Below are 15,754 nucleotides of genomic sequence, written 5' to 3' on the forward strand. Positions count from 1 at the left end.
AATTCGAGGCCAGAGAGAGAAGGATCCTTTTCAGAGCCCAAGTGGAAGGGCAAAAGAACGGAATCCGGTGGCGGCACTAGAAAGTTGAATATTAGCTCACGGAAGGCAGGCAGAAGGAGGGTATACCGGATGGCTAAGAAGAGAAGTTCATTTCATCCCGTCGGGATAGCGGGCGGCGAGGACAAGAAGGGCTTCGAGGTTATAGGCACTATATTCTAGTAGCAAATGTATAGTCTCCCGCTAGCCAGTTTGCACCGCTCATAATAGGGGTATCGAATCGAAGAGGCCTCGTAGAGAACGCTGGATCCCGTTCTCTAATAACCGTCCAGAGCTTCTTTGTCTCGAAAACGGACTTGGCCAAGCAGGCCTCGTGCGCCCAAGAGGAGCACTCAAGAATGTCGACGACGATATGCTCGCCGAATCATGCTACATCTGTCTACGAGGTTGGGGGATTGGGGAGGAGGTGCGGTAGACGGCGGGTTGGATGATTGGGTAATGCTGTCGCGATAGTCTCTGCGAACCGAGCAATGAGGATGAGGAGGAAAGGAAGAGAAGATTAAAGTTTGAGGTTTCTAGAGATTCAATATCTGAATGCGTAATGCCTGTATCGCGTTAAGGATTGAAGTCGTACTGTGCAGGGCTCTTGTGCTGACGCGGGTCTCAGGGAGCCACCTTAAAGAGGCTAGGCTCGTCGAACTTGTATCTCGCTTATGGTTAACCTTAAGTGGGGAGACGTTTCCCAAGACTTTCGACGGCCGCAAAGTATATCACATCGAGTCATTGTAATACTTTGAGCAATTGCGAGGGATCCATCCTATTCTTCTTGAAGGACGGTGGCCAAGACTCGAGACAGAGAGAATTTTAAGTGAAATATTGATCATTTTTACGCCGTGTAGCGTTGGGGACGACAGTGCTAGTAGGTTTCAGCCTCGGCGGCAACCGCGCAAGGGGGGCGCGTCGCGGAGCCATTCATGTCTCTGCATAGCCCTTTGTTGTAGGTCGTTTTTCTCGTTCTCGTGCTTTATTTTTCTTTGTCTAGTAGTAATGGTAACTCTGGTATATCAACCTTTGGCCACAAACGAGATCAGTCATCCGAATCCACGCGCCTGCGAAGTTCTCCGCATCCATTGTCTGCACGCTTCGAAAGGAAACACTGGGTCGCATTCCAAAAATGCTGGCGCTTTCCTATGTCTGGGCCGATCCAAACGTTACCGTTCCCATATCTTTGAACGGTGTCGAATTCCAACTTACGACTAATCTTGCGGCAGCACTTAGGCGCATTCGACCTTCGCCATTTAGGCCTGATATTAGTCGCATCGACCTCTGGATCGATGCAATATGCATCTTTGTCTATCAATCGGGACGCAAATACCCCGGAAACTTGAGGTTTAAACCTCTGTTTTCTGAGGTATTTTTATCTTTAAACTGTACTATTTAAAAGGACTATTAGATTAATTAAGAAATATCTTCGAATTAAATTATAGCTCAATTAAAACCTATTTCGTAAACTTGGCAAGCTTATTGCTCGTCGAGGAGTTTGTCTATTAGGAGCTCTTTCAGCAGAAATGCCCCTAGACCCCCTAGCCGGCTGGTGTTCGGCCATCGGGCCCAGACGTTCTAGGAACGCCCCCGGCGGCTTCTTCTATTCCATCCTCTCCGTTTCCTTGTGCAGCCACTGCAACTCCTTGAGCAGCCTCTAAATCCGTTTCAGGCGATGATGTTCCTTTCCCCCCAAAGAAACCAAAAATGACGTATAATCGCGTCTTAGCCTCTTTGTAAAAATCCACCCAGACGCAAAATACGAAGAGCGGACAAACTAGTCCTAGGGATAGTCTAGAAATAGAAAGGAAATATATAGACGACGCTAGAGTAGCGACATAAAGCAGCGCAAAGGATGCCCACAATATGCGCCTTCGTTTCAATATTAGCGCTTCCATCAGAAGGGATGCCGCCAAGAGCCCGAGGAAAACGCCGAATATAATTAGAAAGGGCAACCTGGGGAGGTACAAACTCATAAAATATATCACGTTGAATCCTAGAATTAGTATGGCTGCACGCCACTAAGCCATATGGCGGGACAGAAATTGTGATAATATGCGAAAGATTGGCCCGATAATCATGGGAAGAAATATGGTGGCGAAGGTCACGGAAGCCGTGACGTACCAGTACTCTTTGAAAGTCCAGAGGTGAGAGGCAGTGTCGTATATTGCACCTACGATAGCATCTGTTTCGTTTTGCGAAACTGCGAACACATCACTTGTACTGTTTGTGCCGTCGACGGTCGTATAGGCAGTACCATTAGAAGCTTTCGAGTTGGATGACGGCCAGAGAGGGTCTGAGACGTTCATGGCGAAAAGAGACTGATTGGCGATGAGCAATTGATATTTGAGTAACTGAAGATGTACTTACTGTCATGAAAGAGAAGGGTAAATAGACAGCAGCCACGAAAGTTAGGATGAAAGTGCGACTAATCTGGCGAAGCTTAAGTTTATCTTTCACCTGGGATTTTATGAGCTTGTAACTCCTGACGGGGTACGAAGTGTCTTGACTGCATACCATAACCCGAACGCCTTCAATTTTGCCCTTCACTCCTTTCATTTCTTCTCCCAGGTACGTGAGATCCTTTTCAATTTCCTCCTTCCAAGGTTTCATTCCCGAGTCCACTCGCGCATTGTTTTCAACGTGCGTCTGCCATAATTCCGATAGCAGTGATAAAGTATCTGCTAATTCTAAGCAAGATTGTTGCCTGCAATCTTCCAAATGAGTCAAGTAGTGGAGTTTGCTGGCTGATGGATCACTTCTCCCCAACGATGTCTAAAATCGGGTTGTTAGCAGAGGATGCTTCGACGTGGTAATAGAGTCATCTTACAAAATCCGAAAGTTGTTTATGAAGGTCGGTCAGGAACTCCTTTGTGCATTCGATCATAAGGCGGAAAATACAATATAACGATCTGACAAATTGTGTCTCAATACTGTGTGGGCATCCGGTGTCATGTGGCAATGGCCTGTCAAGAATGTCCTTGTACATCTTGAGGATACTGCTAGGTTCGTCTCTCGGCTCAGAGACGACGGTGGAATCGAAGATAATCAACACGTTCTTAGGCTTCTCCGAGATCCTATGGACTGAAACCTTAGCACTTTGATACCCCGGGGGCTCCACTTGCCGCTGCCATATGTATTCGTACAGGTCGTTGTGGTACTTTGGTAATACCCGCTGCCATTTGAATATTAGAGACTCTGGATCCTTAACCGGCGGCGTCTTCCAAGTGGTGTCTGGAAGCCATTAGTTTCTATTAGCACAATTTGTCGGGATATAAACCTTTAGATGGCAGTGTTATCTTTCTATTCGGCCAAAATGGTTTCGGTGCTTCCGCATCTATCCAAATTTGGTGACACTCCCATTCCTCATGTATCACATGAAATATTGCATCTCTTGGCGCATTATACATTCGATTTAGCCGACTGTTCCTGGCCAAAGGCCATTTATCTGAGAAAGAATATTTCTCAGATCGGGTGGCTTCCGGGAGCTTGGCGGAGAGTATACTTCGAATTAATATCACGTCAGTGACAGGCCTAGTATTTTCATGCAGAGCAACCACAATAAGATAGAGCTCACCAAAACTGGAAAGACTCCGTTCGTCCTGAACGTAGCTCCTCCCGTAAAATCTCGAGGCATTCGGAGAAAGTTGTGGAGCAAGAGCTGAGTTTGGGGGATGATTCGGCCCAGCTCGAACCCTCCGTTGGGTCTTTGTACCTCATGTACTGAACCATTTCTTTAAATATTTCATCACCTGGCTTGCCTTTAAGTGAGCTGTAGTGAAAGAGAAAATTCCTCAATTTCTGTCTCTCCACCCCGTGGATGTCGCTGTTTAACTTTGACCGGAGAAGTTTTTCAAGCATATCGTGATGCCCCTCCCTCTCGGAAGATCTTCTCGGCGCCACAGCTGCAGTAGGAGTAACTACGGGCTTTGAAGACGAATTGTTGGCCTCATGACCTGCGATGGCTGGAGCGTTGGGGTTCGCAGAAGCAGTTGAAAGATCTTGGAGGTGGATGCTCTCTTGGCTAGCCATTGGATAGGAAGAGCGCTGCGAACTTGCGCTTGCTAAGGCAAGAACAGAGTAACAAGAGTTCAGGCTAAGACTTGAACTATAATTGAGACAATACGAGGGTCAAGCACTGGGAGAGATATGTGAGAGAGATATGACGAGAAGCTGTTCAGCTTTATCGGCAGGATAGTTCAGCCTCACGTTGGGCCTCAATAGCAACCCTGCATTGCGATTCAAGCCGCAGCACACCACTTCCTTCTCCGGAAATTGCCGCCAAGCCACTGGGCCAATATTGCTGCAGTGTCCAGAGCAATCCAAGACTCTGGGGGCCACACGAAATGACGAGGCGTCCAGTTTCCCAGGCATTAGAGAAGCATCGTGGCAGGAGCCCACACTATGTGGTTCGAAGGATGAGCTTAGAAGAGTATTACCAACGGAAGGTACAAAGGCACATCGTAATAGCGAGGCTCTGCCTTGGCTTACGAACCATGAAAGGGTGAGAGTACATGTGGGACTCCTCCAGGCCATCGTTCATATTAGGTGGACGAATGGAGCGACTCATTGGCCTCTTACACTTACAGTAGCCACGCACCTCGCACCTCGACAATCCAGACTGACTTTCGTGTCACCTCGCAATCCATCGGGTACACCTATTCTGGGGACAATTTTGTAAGGTACTTATGGCCCAACCGGAGTAACTCGGCCCGACGAATTTCACTTCATCACGTGGCGCATTAGACCAGCCAATTAGGGTTGTGCACCACCTGCACTCGGGCTTAATTACTCCGTGCCGATATCGCTCACCGCCACCTAATTTCCCCGGATAGCTAATAGTCGGACTTGACGTCGCGCTAAAGGGGCCCTTCCCTTTAGTCGGGGAAAGCAAGTTGTCCCGGGAAAGCAAGATGTCCCGCACCAAATAAAATCCTTAATAACTTGAAACCTTAACCTTTTAAAATAATTCTAAGTAATAAAATTAAAAATATAAGCCTTATAAATTAGATACGATTCTCTAAATCTTAAAAAAAGATATAGGTAGAGAGTTATTAAGGTTTTAATAATAAAATTATAAGAAATATAAAAATTATAAGAATTATTTATTCGTAACCATTTTGCGAGTATTATATCTATAACTTTTGCTTAATTATAAATTTTTATTTTTTTACTTAAAATTTTATTCCTTAATTATATAATAGGTAACTATAAGATTATAAATAAAATATATTAATTAGATTTTCTATAGCTAGTTCCTAGTATTGTTTTTTAGAAGGCAAAAAAGGCTGGTGCGGGACATCTTGCTTTCCGGGGACAACTTGCTTTCCCCGACTAAAGGGAAAGGCCCCTTTAGCGCGACGTCAAGTCCGACTATTAATCACTTAATTGTGCTCCCACATGCTTCACTTTAACTCCTACACATCGCTTTTCCCGAGGCGGCTGCGACAACTGGGGAGTCGTTGCTTTTCAATACCGGTGGCGCTTGGTACGGAGAACGGGAATAACACAGCGCTGGTTCATTCAGGTGTACTAATTGTTCTTCCTCGCCTTCCTGGAGCATCTACTGAGGCTGGCTTCAGAGTGTATGCAGTCCGTTCATTTGAGCTAGAAAGAATCGAGGATTTATGCTTATCGCCTGCACCTCTATTGTGTAGTGTTCAGCACCGTAATATCAGCGAATGTGTCTGTCTTTCTGCAATTGCGCTGCTCTCCCAGAGTAGACCTCTCTCTAGATGCACTATTCCCAGTCTATGTGGCGTCCAGGTTCGATCGCACTCTCTTTCCTTGATACCACTCATCCCGTCCCATGGTCTACCACTTCGTGAACTCTCATGTAACTTGGTGTCCGCTCTGCTCATCCAGCTTGTATGCCCCTCTAGTAGCCTTATTGCCTCCAAGTGCACTCCAGTTCCTTCAAGAGGTCCCATTCCCTATTGTGTCCCATTACGGAAGAAATAGCTGCGGAAACAGTGAATAGTGCAATGAATTAGATAGGCTTACGAATCAGATTTTCTTCCTCAGCTCTTGATGCCTCTATTGATGTTTGGCTGAAGATTCAATGTGGTCCATTGGGCCAGAAAAGTTGCGCAGGTGGTAGAGAGAGCTTCCACTCAGCAAGGCGCCCCACGCTGGCAAAATGAGCCATCTCTGCAACCCAACCGGCGAAGAGCAAAAGAACGGCGCTGATATTAGATATTTCCATCCGACGTTGCGTACCCCAGGGGTGGGCTTTTAATATACCGCAGTTACTGGAGGCATTTCAAGGGAATAGTCTCTAAATGTACAGAAACCCAGGTTTAGATTTAGAGAGGATGAATATCCAATATCCAACTTAGCTTAGGGCATTAGAAAATAGTGCCGCCAAATCGTTCGCTCCGGTACCTTCCTAAGTTTAGCCATATGGTTGACAATTGTTTCTGGTGGCCGGATTTGGGCAGAGGGATTTCGAGAACGATGTCAAGAGCTTGCTGCTGAAACGGGATACGAAGGCGGACGGAATATTCAGCTATTTTCAGGGGAATATTTATGACATTTTGGATGGCGCTAATGAGGTATCGTTGGACTCGAATCCAGGTAAATGAGAAGAATAGGCTAGTTTTTGATCCCCAAATCCACATGCCCTGGACTAGGAGGCAATTCTCCAAGGTCCCACTCTGTCTGTTTACTTCCTAGAACAAAATGAATACTTCCGCCAACGCCACTAACCAAGTCATCATGTGTGAGCCAACTCTTGTTCCAAACTTCTCCATTCACGGTAAGATTTTGAATGTATGGTCCTTTCCCAAGACCTTCAGTTGTGATTTTCAATGTCTTGTTTCCTGCCACCGAAATCGTGACGTCACTGAACCAAGGCGAGAGGATCAAATAAATAGGTTGCGTAACAACAGGATAGAGACCTTTTAATTAGTTCAGAACTACAACTCCAAACCAGAAGTGGAAAACTCACCGAGTAAATTCCACACCATCCAACTTTCCAACGCCCCGGCATCACTATTCCCCGGCACCCCGTCCCTGCCATTTGAATAATATTGATTGACAATCTCTCGACTCCTCATCACACTTTTCCATTGTCGTCCAGGTAAATAATTATATAAAAATGGTGTTCCGAAACTTGGTTCATTGCCTGGATTGAAGATTGCTGAGCCGATGCCATTCCCAGAACCAACGCTGCCGTCTTGCAAACCTGGGGTAAACATGGCATCCAGCCGAGATTCGGTGGTGCTTGGCCCACCCATGTACGAGATCAAAGTCGACATGTCGTAGGGGATTGTCCAGGAGTATTCCCAGGGCAAGCCTTCGTAGGTTACGTCGGACCAGGAACACCAAACGCCGCAATTGAGAGGGGAGTACGAGGAGTCTCGGGTTCCGTTTGCATAGAGTGGGGCGAGGAAGCCAGTGAAGTTGAGGGAGGTGAGATTGTGTTGCCAGATTTTTTGCCACCCGCTTAATCCTCATGTTAGCACGAACTCTCTTTGATCAAGGACATTAAAGTACTTACGCAGAACGATTCAAATACTTGACATGATCGCCTGGAGATAGATCTTTCGCAACTTGACTGAGAGCGAAATCATTCAAGCTATACTCTACGGTTCTCGAAATGCATCGACCGAATCCGGTTCCGGCTACAGGATCATACATTGAGACGTAGCCAAGATTCAACCAGTCAGGCAAAGCACCACGACCTTCTTTCACACTCCCAGTTGGATCTCCATAATCGAAGGTATTATATGGGACTAGCTCGGCGTTTGTCTTCATTGCTGCATAGGCGTCTGTCCAGTTGATGCCGTACTCAGGAGCGAACAAACCTTTGACATAAGCATCAGCAAGGACATTATCGGCATTGGAACCTCCCTGTGTGGGCATAATCAGTAATGAAGAATGTTATTCATGGCGGCCTGTGACTTACACTCTTCCGTTGTAATTCCCACTCCTCGCATCCGGCATAAACCTCTCCCACCTCCACACATCCACCAATCCCCGCACAATGCCAGCTGCTCTTATCGGGGCCGTCAACACCAAGTAGCTGTTCAAACACCTAAATGTATCCCAAAGGGTGTAGAAGTCATCATAAGTAGGTTCATCGGTTTCCCAATTCGGGTTCTCTCCTGTGCGATCAGAGGGCATAGGATGCATTTTGTACAAACCCGAGTACAACATTTCAATTAAAGTTGCGTTAGATTTGTCGGTTGTGGTCACCTTCGAAAGAACTCCCGTGTTCCATTGGGAGATAGCAGAAATTACAATGGGCTCTAGGTCCCAGGTGGGGAGTTCGGAGGCGATGTATTGGCATGCTTTATCTGAGTCTACGAAGGAGACGCCAAGTTTGGATTTCACGGCCGTGGCGTTTGGGGAGAAGGTGAATAGGCCTCCTACTCGCCGACCGTAACCGCAATATGCTTGGCCTCCAGAAATCGAAGATGCATTTGTGAAGACTGGTGGTTTGAAGGAGGGAAGCGTGCTGTTTGGCCAGTATGGGTCCGTGTGTTCACCGGAGAAAAGTTGAACAGTGAGTGGAGCGGTGTTGAATTCGGCGCAGAAGTAGACTGATGCATCAGGTCCTACATTCCACTTTGTCAGGGCTGGACTCGATTAAGAGGCTGAGATTAAAAATAAACTCACGTGAACTGAATCCACCTCTATATACACCATAACCTTGATACCTTGTCCCATCTGGACTTCGTGCCATAAACCCACTGCTGTAGAACTGTGAATGTTGTGCCTCGCCCGATGAGGGAAGCATATGCGAGACGTCCACTAAAATGTGTCTTTCGTCTCCACTTGTGAAGTTGTACTGAATGATTCCTGTATGTGCGGTTGCTGAGAGTTCGGCAATAACCCCGTTTGCAAGTGAGGTTTTGAAGTATCCAACACTTGCTACATCTGGTTCAACACGTTCTTGCATGTACGTGAGGTTATCAAGGACATTGACGTTCTTCAATGTTGAAAGTGCCATTTGGTGAACGAAGCCATATGTCGGTGCTCCTCCGGTTCCACTTTCATGAAGCAGGCTCACTCCCGTGACTTCAGCAGTGAGTAAAAATCAGCCAATTATGGAGAATGAAATTCCTACCATAACCATCGGGAGTATATCCAGCATTCGCATCAACGTTTGTCCAATCGAAAGCTGTAGTGTCAATGCCAAATTTTACTACCCCGAATGGGAGTGCAGCACCCGGAAACACATTTCCGCCACCAATAGCTGTTCCAGGGTTTCCTTGTCCCTCAGTCCCGATAAACGGGTTGACATGTTGCGCCACATCTTTAGCGGGAATACCAATGATAAAATATTGTAGTCCGAAATATACCTTCAGTAGGAACGATAGCAAGGAACACGGTCGAGGCATTATGTTGTAGTGGAGGAGCAGAAGAAAGTGTACCAGATAATCAAGTAAAGGAAGGGAAGTTTTGAAGGGCGTTTTTAGAAATAGCATCCACACGCGGGTACCAAAATATATACAGGAATATACAATCTTACGTTACATCTCGATTCGCTCGATCGAGAAGATGTAACCTGTTGGATGACCATGTAGATTTGGACCCCACTTTTGGATCGGGCTTACTTGGTGCAGGGTTGTTGGGATCGGCGAACTTTCCGGAGAATTCAAGATAAAGAAATATCCCACTTCTCAAAATTTAATGCTTAGACTCTTCCCTTCGTTGTTGTTGTTGAAAGATTGTTGGTCTTGGTGAAGCGTAAGTAAGAGTATTCGAACGGAAACGAAGCTAGGCAGGCATTTTGTCAATCAAGCCAGGCACATTCCCCTCTCTTCTCAAGCACGAACGTAATAATGGAGAATCGTTCTTATAGTCTCTCATCGGATGTTACTAGTGTCGTATTTTGCGATTTAATTGAGGTATTGAAATGGTTCACGTGGCCTTTCTTTCTGGTCCATATTCAGCATGCTTTATGCCCGTGTGAGCTTGAGTAAATTGACTGTATCCACTACAGTATCCTCCAATTCCTGTACTTGATGCCCAGTACCTCAACGCTGCAAATATTGTCAATCTTGAACGTGCCGCCGGCGGGAAAATCGCCCCCCTCCACCGAATCGGAGGGCACGGCTGAATGATACTCGGGAAAATGCTTGCGGATTAGATCCACAATCATATGTTGAGAGAGCCCTTATTAAAAGGAATATCTTGCTTTCCGCTACCGGCAACTCTACGGCTGCAACGTAGACTTGGGCAACATCACGAATATCGACCCAAGAATATCCTCTGAATTAGTGCCTGAAGTCAAGAATTAACGATAACTCGTAAGTTCGTGTGCTTACCCCATGTCTGGAATGCTTTCCTTTGCCTTTGCCTTGGTAATTCCTGCGGTGATCAAGCTCGGTGAGCTTGATTGAAGTGTTTAAGCTTCCGAGAGATTGAAGTTCAGGCACCCGTGAAATTAGCGACCATTAGATTTGTGCGTTTGCTATTGACCAACTACTAGCCCGAAGGCCAAGGTACGGTCGATGGAGGAGGGAAAAAAGTTTGGGCTCTCTCTATCCATGAAGTCCCAGGCGGCGTTGCGCGAAGGCTTTTCTTGCCGTATTTATGTCAGAATACATGCTTACCGTGGCTTCTAGTACACAACGCACTGTAGCCTGGGTATTTCCATACCTGTATATCCTTTCGCGGAATGAGAGAGTGCCTCGTCCAAATCATCTATCGCAAATGCTGCTTTTGGCTGGCAATTGGATGAGAGGATTCATGAGGGAATTGCTGACGGCCAGTCTTGTAAGACATGCTATGGCAAATTGGGTATTCAATCTATGCTTTTGGATTAACAAAGCTCAGAGATCAGCGATTTGCTTGTTGTATTTCAAATGTTCTGGAAAAGCGGTTAAGAAGAAAGGGCACTATGGTACAACCATCCTAAGGATATTACTAAGGCTGCCATCCAGAATATACACCTAAGTGTGCTACCTTCTCTGGCAAGTTCCACAAGAAAAATCTCCTATGACGGAAGGCAGCGTTAAATGCAGCTGTGGCGTTGATCTTTAGCCTAGAAAGTTGGGTGAGAGGATAATAAATGAGTGAGTTAAATGCAGATTGGACTTATAATATAAGATTGCCTAGCCCGTTTGGTATATAATCATAGAGCAACATCCTTAAAGCACGTGTTACGGCACTAGTCCAGTGAAAGTCTGACGGCTGAGCGACTATGGCACGTGATCTGTTCCTTTTGTACATAAGCCCGCTGGGCGCTCTCTCTCCCCTTCTTATCTTTGGCTTCAGATATTATTCATTAGGCAATTCACTTCTACGGGCTTTGGCCTATTTGTTTAGTTCTTCCCGAGCCCTAAGTGGTCGAGCCGCTATAGCACGTGCAAACGACCACGTGAAGTGCCTTAGAGCCTCAGGATCAAACTCTGGCCACATTGCTCTCAATTACTACCACTGCTCCTAATTAATGAAAAGCTTAGGAGCCACTAGTTATAATTGATGGTAGAATTATTTCCCATGCTTGTATAAAGGCCTTATTATATCTTCAAGTCTAACGATAAATTTATATCTATGTTTCGTGGTTATCGAAGTGTATGAAGATTCGAGTTTTGTGTTCTGGTCACGTGAGAGTGCAGACGAACCCTAGGTAGCAAATATCATTGGGTAACATAGGCTAGAATAAGGCCAATTCACCAACAACAAGCGCGGCTTTAGCTCACGTAAGTCAGCACGCAACAAACCATCGGGTTTCAACAACTAACAATAAATTAGTTGGGAGAGCGCCAGACTGAAGTCCACTTCAGATCATGAAATCTGGAGGCACTGTGTTCGATCCACAGAAGCCGCATTATCTGCGAGTTGAGGTACACCTCAGCTAAGAACACAATTTTTTTGGAGGGGTTTTCCTTTTTCTTTTTGGCGTCCCCCCTACCTTTTTTTTTTTGGGGGTGGGGGGCACTAATCGTGCGGCGTCGCTCGCACTAAACCAGCTACCCTGCAGGTTTAGTGCGGTACAGTAATATGGTCGAAAATCAGTAATATGGTCGCTTTTTTCTCCCATTTATTGATTTTAATTAATTAAATATCAACACCATGACCAAATATGACCCTGAAGAAGAGAAAAGGATGGCCCAGGCCTCCGATTTCTATGCCAGAAACCCACACGTCAAAAAATCTGCGATTGCGCGTCAATTCAGGGTAAAATATCGACTCTGGAAAGCGCGTTTGGCAGGACGAAAATCACAGAACACCAAAGGGGCCTACAACAAAGCACTTAATCCTGATCAGGAGGAGGGCGTCAAGCAGTTTATCGATTTCCTGATCTATTTAGGCCATAAAGCTGATCTCAAAACGGTTCGGGCGGCGGCAAACAAGATTCTAGCTAAGAGCGCGTCCACCCACCAAGTTACGCGTATATGGGCTCAACGATGGTTCAAACGGAACAAAGCATGGTTTAAAACCCTTCGTGCGAAGACACTAGCACAAGAGCGGAAGGCGGCAAATCGAAAGGAGAATCTGGAAGAGCATTTTAATGAGTATTATGGGGCGTTAGAGAAGTTTGGGATCTGCTTTGAAGACGTGTGGAATATGGACGAAACTGGCTTTCGCATCGGCGTTTTGAATGGAAAGATCGTTATTACACACCTTAATACGAAAGCTGTCTACTTGGCAGATCCCGATAATCGAGAATCACTTACTGCGATCGAAACTATATCTGCTGGGGGCGAAGCAATTACACCATTCCTGATTTTGAAGGGGGAGATCCTATTAGAAGAACACTTTAATAACGACCTTGATACCGAAACAGTCTTCGCCACGAGCTCCACTAGATATATAAACGATGCTTTAAGCCTCAAATATATCAAGCACTTCCATAATCAGACATATCAACGAATACAGGGCAAGTGGAGGATGTTGATTTTTGACGGTCATGGCTCCTATACTTCAGACGAGTTCTTATATTATTGCTGGTCCCACAAGATTGTCCCTTTTTAACTGCCACCACATAGTACACACCTCCTCCAACCACTCGATATTGGCCTCTTTTAACCCCTTAAGCACTGGCATCAAGTCAGTATTTACGATAAAATCCAGTATGGTAATATCGTTTATACCAAGCTTGATTTTCTAGCGGCATACTAGTCGATACGGGGAAGGACGTTCAAGCGCAGGACGATTCTTAGTACCTTTAGTAAAGCGGGCCTTTTAGGGCGAGAAACGATACGGTATGCATATGACAAGCTAGCTCAATTCGTACCAAAAGAAGGTTTGTTAATTAGCTACAGATTTATATGGTAATATAGGCTAATTTTGCAGTAGACAAGCAAACCGAGATTTCACCTCTACGAACCCCTCTAATATCGAAACCCTTCCAAAACCCCCCTATATCTGCGAATCGTGCGGCACACAATACCTATATATGTCAACGTTTAGACGACTATTTTATCCTTGGAAGGGACGAGGAGGAGTACGCTCTCATACCGAGTTTTTGGAGATCTTGGAGGGCATACTAACAAGTAGCTGAGCCTAAGTTACTTAGGGCAAGCTTAATTATGGAAAGAGAGCTTGCAAGAGAGAAGGCAGTACTCCAGGAATAACGAAATAAGCTAGATGAGGGCAGGAAGCATGTGCAAAAACATGGGGTCATTTCCAAGGGTTCGGCAGTTCGTCAAATCGCACATCGCAGAGAGTCCCTTTTTACCGCTAAAGAGATGGACAATAACGCCTACCTAAATCGACGAATTAGGGAAACTAATGCATATATTACGAAGCATATTACTGGTAAGCTTCCACGCCGGAGACGTGCTCGTGGGGAAACAGCTCCGTACGATTTAGGGGAGCCCTTTGGCTATAGAGATGAACCACCATTTGTCGATTATGGTGATACTGGTCTCAAGGCTCACTACCAAAAATTGACGGCAAAATGGGAGGAACAGAGGCAAATTGATCATAAGACAGAGCTTTTTCATGCGAATAAGATGGATTTTAGGCTAGCTTCCCCTGGATACGAAGAGGAGTGGGTTGGTGAGTTTGGTGATATGCGGGTGGAAATGCTAGCTAGAGAGCTTGGTTTTGTGAGGCCACCACCCAACCCCCCTTCATTTTATGATAATGGTTTTGGTAATATAGTTAGATTGGATGCTAATGGGGAGGAGACAATTATTGGATACACGAAATAGGACGTGGTTGTTATGTAATTAATTGATTTCTAAGTTAGTGGCATTTTGGGGGGGTCGCCGATGACCTGAAGTATGTAATATTTCCACCATTTTTTACTATATGCATATGCGATATGAAAGTAAGAGAATTTGATTTATTAATTATAGTATGAACGCCATATAAACTGTAAAATATTTTTCTGCGATTTGCATTAAAATTCTAAAAGTTAGTGTTCCAAAAAAACGACCATATTACTGATTTTCGACCATATTAGTGATACGCAACTAAACCCGCAGGGACGCAGGGGCTTTAGTGCAAGTCCTGACGCACGATTAGGAGGGCACGGGAGGGTTCACAACAGCCAAACGCCCAAACCACTCGACCGCCCACCTTCCCCTGTCGGAACACTAAAAATTTATGGATTGTTTTCAATGTGCTTAAAAAATCCTCAAAGCTTCTCAGAACATGGAGAATGCGAGTTCACTCCCAGGAAGAGTCCGATTCCAACCTTAGTTTTTCACAATTCAGGTTTGAGCGGCCGCGTGGTGTGGCGTTTGGTTGGTGAACCCTTTCTTCTTTCTACGGCGTATGCGAGCGAGGCGAGGCGCACTGAAAAAAAGTCTCGCTTGTCCAATTAAAATGGGAATGAGGTCAAACGCACAGGGGCGAAAATAACATCCCTATTGAAACCTTAAGGTGGAGAAGTAAGTATGGGGGGCGGAGGGGGGTGTATATATATGGGATCCCTAGCTAGGGGACGAGGAGAGTTTTGCGTTTTTGGACTCTTCGTCACAAGTCAATGGTTTCTAGTAAACACGAATGTATAAAAAAGCCTGAACGCAGGCGTCGCTGCTCACATGAGGCTACTGATTGGGAAGAGCAAACTGAACATTCCGGTGGGGGACAGCTGTTCGAAGATGTGGGCAGCAACGAAGCCATTGCCACCTGTACGAAGGACTCTGGTCATTTGAAATTATAGGCTGACAAACTTGGCGTGAGAAAAGCTCAGTTACGAATGAGAACGAAGAGGTTTCATCAATGCCATCGACAAGGACTTGGTATTTAACGTCCCAGGCATTCGGCTTCGTGAAGGGGCTCACCTTCGAACTCGCATATCGGTGTAACCATAATGCCGGCTTCGGAAATGAAGTTCATGTAATGTCCCGGGACCGAGAAGGAACGATACTGTCAAAACCGGGATAGAAAAACCCTGTAGTTATGTATTGGATTGAAACAAGCTCCCTCTGTCTTGGCGATGTCACAACGACTGGAAGTTGGAGAAGGCCTGCCAAAGCTTTGCTTTCCTGATAAAGTTTTGGGCATGCTTGAACAGTTCGAAAGGGCTGGTAGGCGAATCCGATGCTGAAGCAAACATTTATGGGGGCTGCTGCTGAGGGAGACCAAGTGACGAAGCTGTCGTCCTCTGCCTTCAAAACGTTATCTCCATACATTCCAGACGCAGACCACCTTGTGGCCCTTTTTCTACTTACCCCATCCAAAACTGAGATAGTAATCTGTCGATGGGTGTATTAGAAATCCTGATGACGGGTATAGATAGCATCATGGCGTTCAAAATTGTTACATTGCTCCGGCATCGATGTGAAATCGTCGCATCATA

General features: G+C 45.7%; 4 protein-coding genes across 4 annotated transcripts; 2 read left to right on the top strand and 2 right to left on the bottom strand.

Annotated features, from left to right (window-relative positions):
- Positions 1–1,120: 1,120 nt before the first annotated feature.
- K444DRAFT_483978 (uncharacterized protein) lies at positions 1,121–1,345 on the top strand (the record flags this gene model as incomplete). Its single annotated transcript, XM_024873065.1, has 1 exon — positions 1,121–1,345. A coding segment is annotated over one exon (225 nt), but the record flags the coding sequence as incomplete, so codon positions are not given.
- Positions 1,346–1,804: 459 nt separating this feature from the next.
- On the bottom strand, positions 1,805–4,210 carry K444DRAFT_324253 (uncharacterized protein). Its single transcript, XM_024871903.1, has 7 exons — positions 3,617–4,210; positions 3,320–3,543; positions 3,186–3,273; positions 2,870–3,116; positions 2,557–2,814; positions 2,410–2,499; positions 1,805–2,360 (listed from the first exon to the last, which is right to left on the bottom strand). The coding sequence occupies exons 1-7, from the start codon at positions 4,069–4,071 to the stop codon at positions 2,061–2,063; spliced, it is 1,662 nt and encodes a 553-aa protein (XP_024740530.1). The 5' UTR covers positions 4,072–4,210; the 3' UTR covers positions 1,805–2,060.
- A 2,346-nt stretch (positions 4,211–6,556) lies between these two features.
- K444DRAFT_715564 (glycoside hydrolase family 92 protein) lies at positions 6,557–9,386 on the bottom strand (the record flags this gene model as incomplete). Its single annotated transcript, XM_024888355.1, has 6 exons — positions 6,557–6,938; positions 6,989–7,485; positions 7,541–7,893; positions 7,951–8,621; positions 8,677–9,063; positions 9,113–9,386. The coding sequence occupies 6 exons, from the start codon at positions 9,384–9,386 to the stop codon at positions 6,634–6,636; spliced, it is 2,487 nt and encodes an 828-aa protein (XP_024740531.1). The 3' UTR covers positions 6,557–6,633.
- Positions 9,387–11,935: 2,549 nt separating this feature from the next.
- Positions 11,936–14,313, top strand: K444DRAFT_609816 (uncharacterized protein). Its single transcript, XM_024879642.1, has 5 exons — positions 11,936–12,960; positions 13,120–13,243; positions 13,297–13,461; positions 13,498–13,559; positions 13,593–14,313. Exons 1-5 carry the CDS (start codon positions 12,070–12,072, stop codon positions 14,154–14,156), a joined length of 1,806 nt encoding a protein of 601 aa, XP_024740532.1. The 5' UTR covers positions 11,936–12,069; the 3' UTR covers positions 14,157–14,313.
- The last annotated feature ends 1,441 nt before the right edge of the window (positions 14,314–15,754 follow it).

Source organism: Hyaloscypha bicolor, assembly GCF_002865645.1.
Source record: "Hyaloscypha bicolor E unplaced genomic scaffold K444scaffold_50, whole genome shotgun sequence".
In the NCBI taxonomy this organism is placed as follows: domain Eukaryota; kingdom Fungi; phylum Ascomycota; class Leotiomycetes; order Helotiales; family Hyaloscyphaceae; genus Hyaloscypha; species Hyaloscypha bicolor.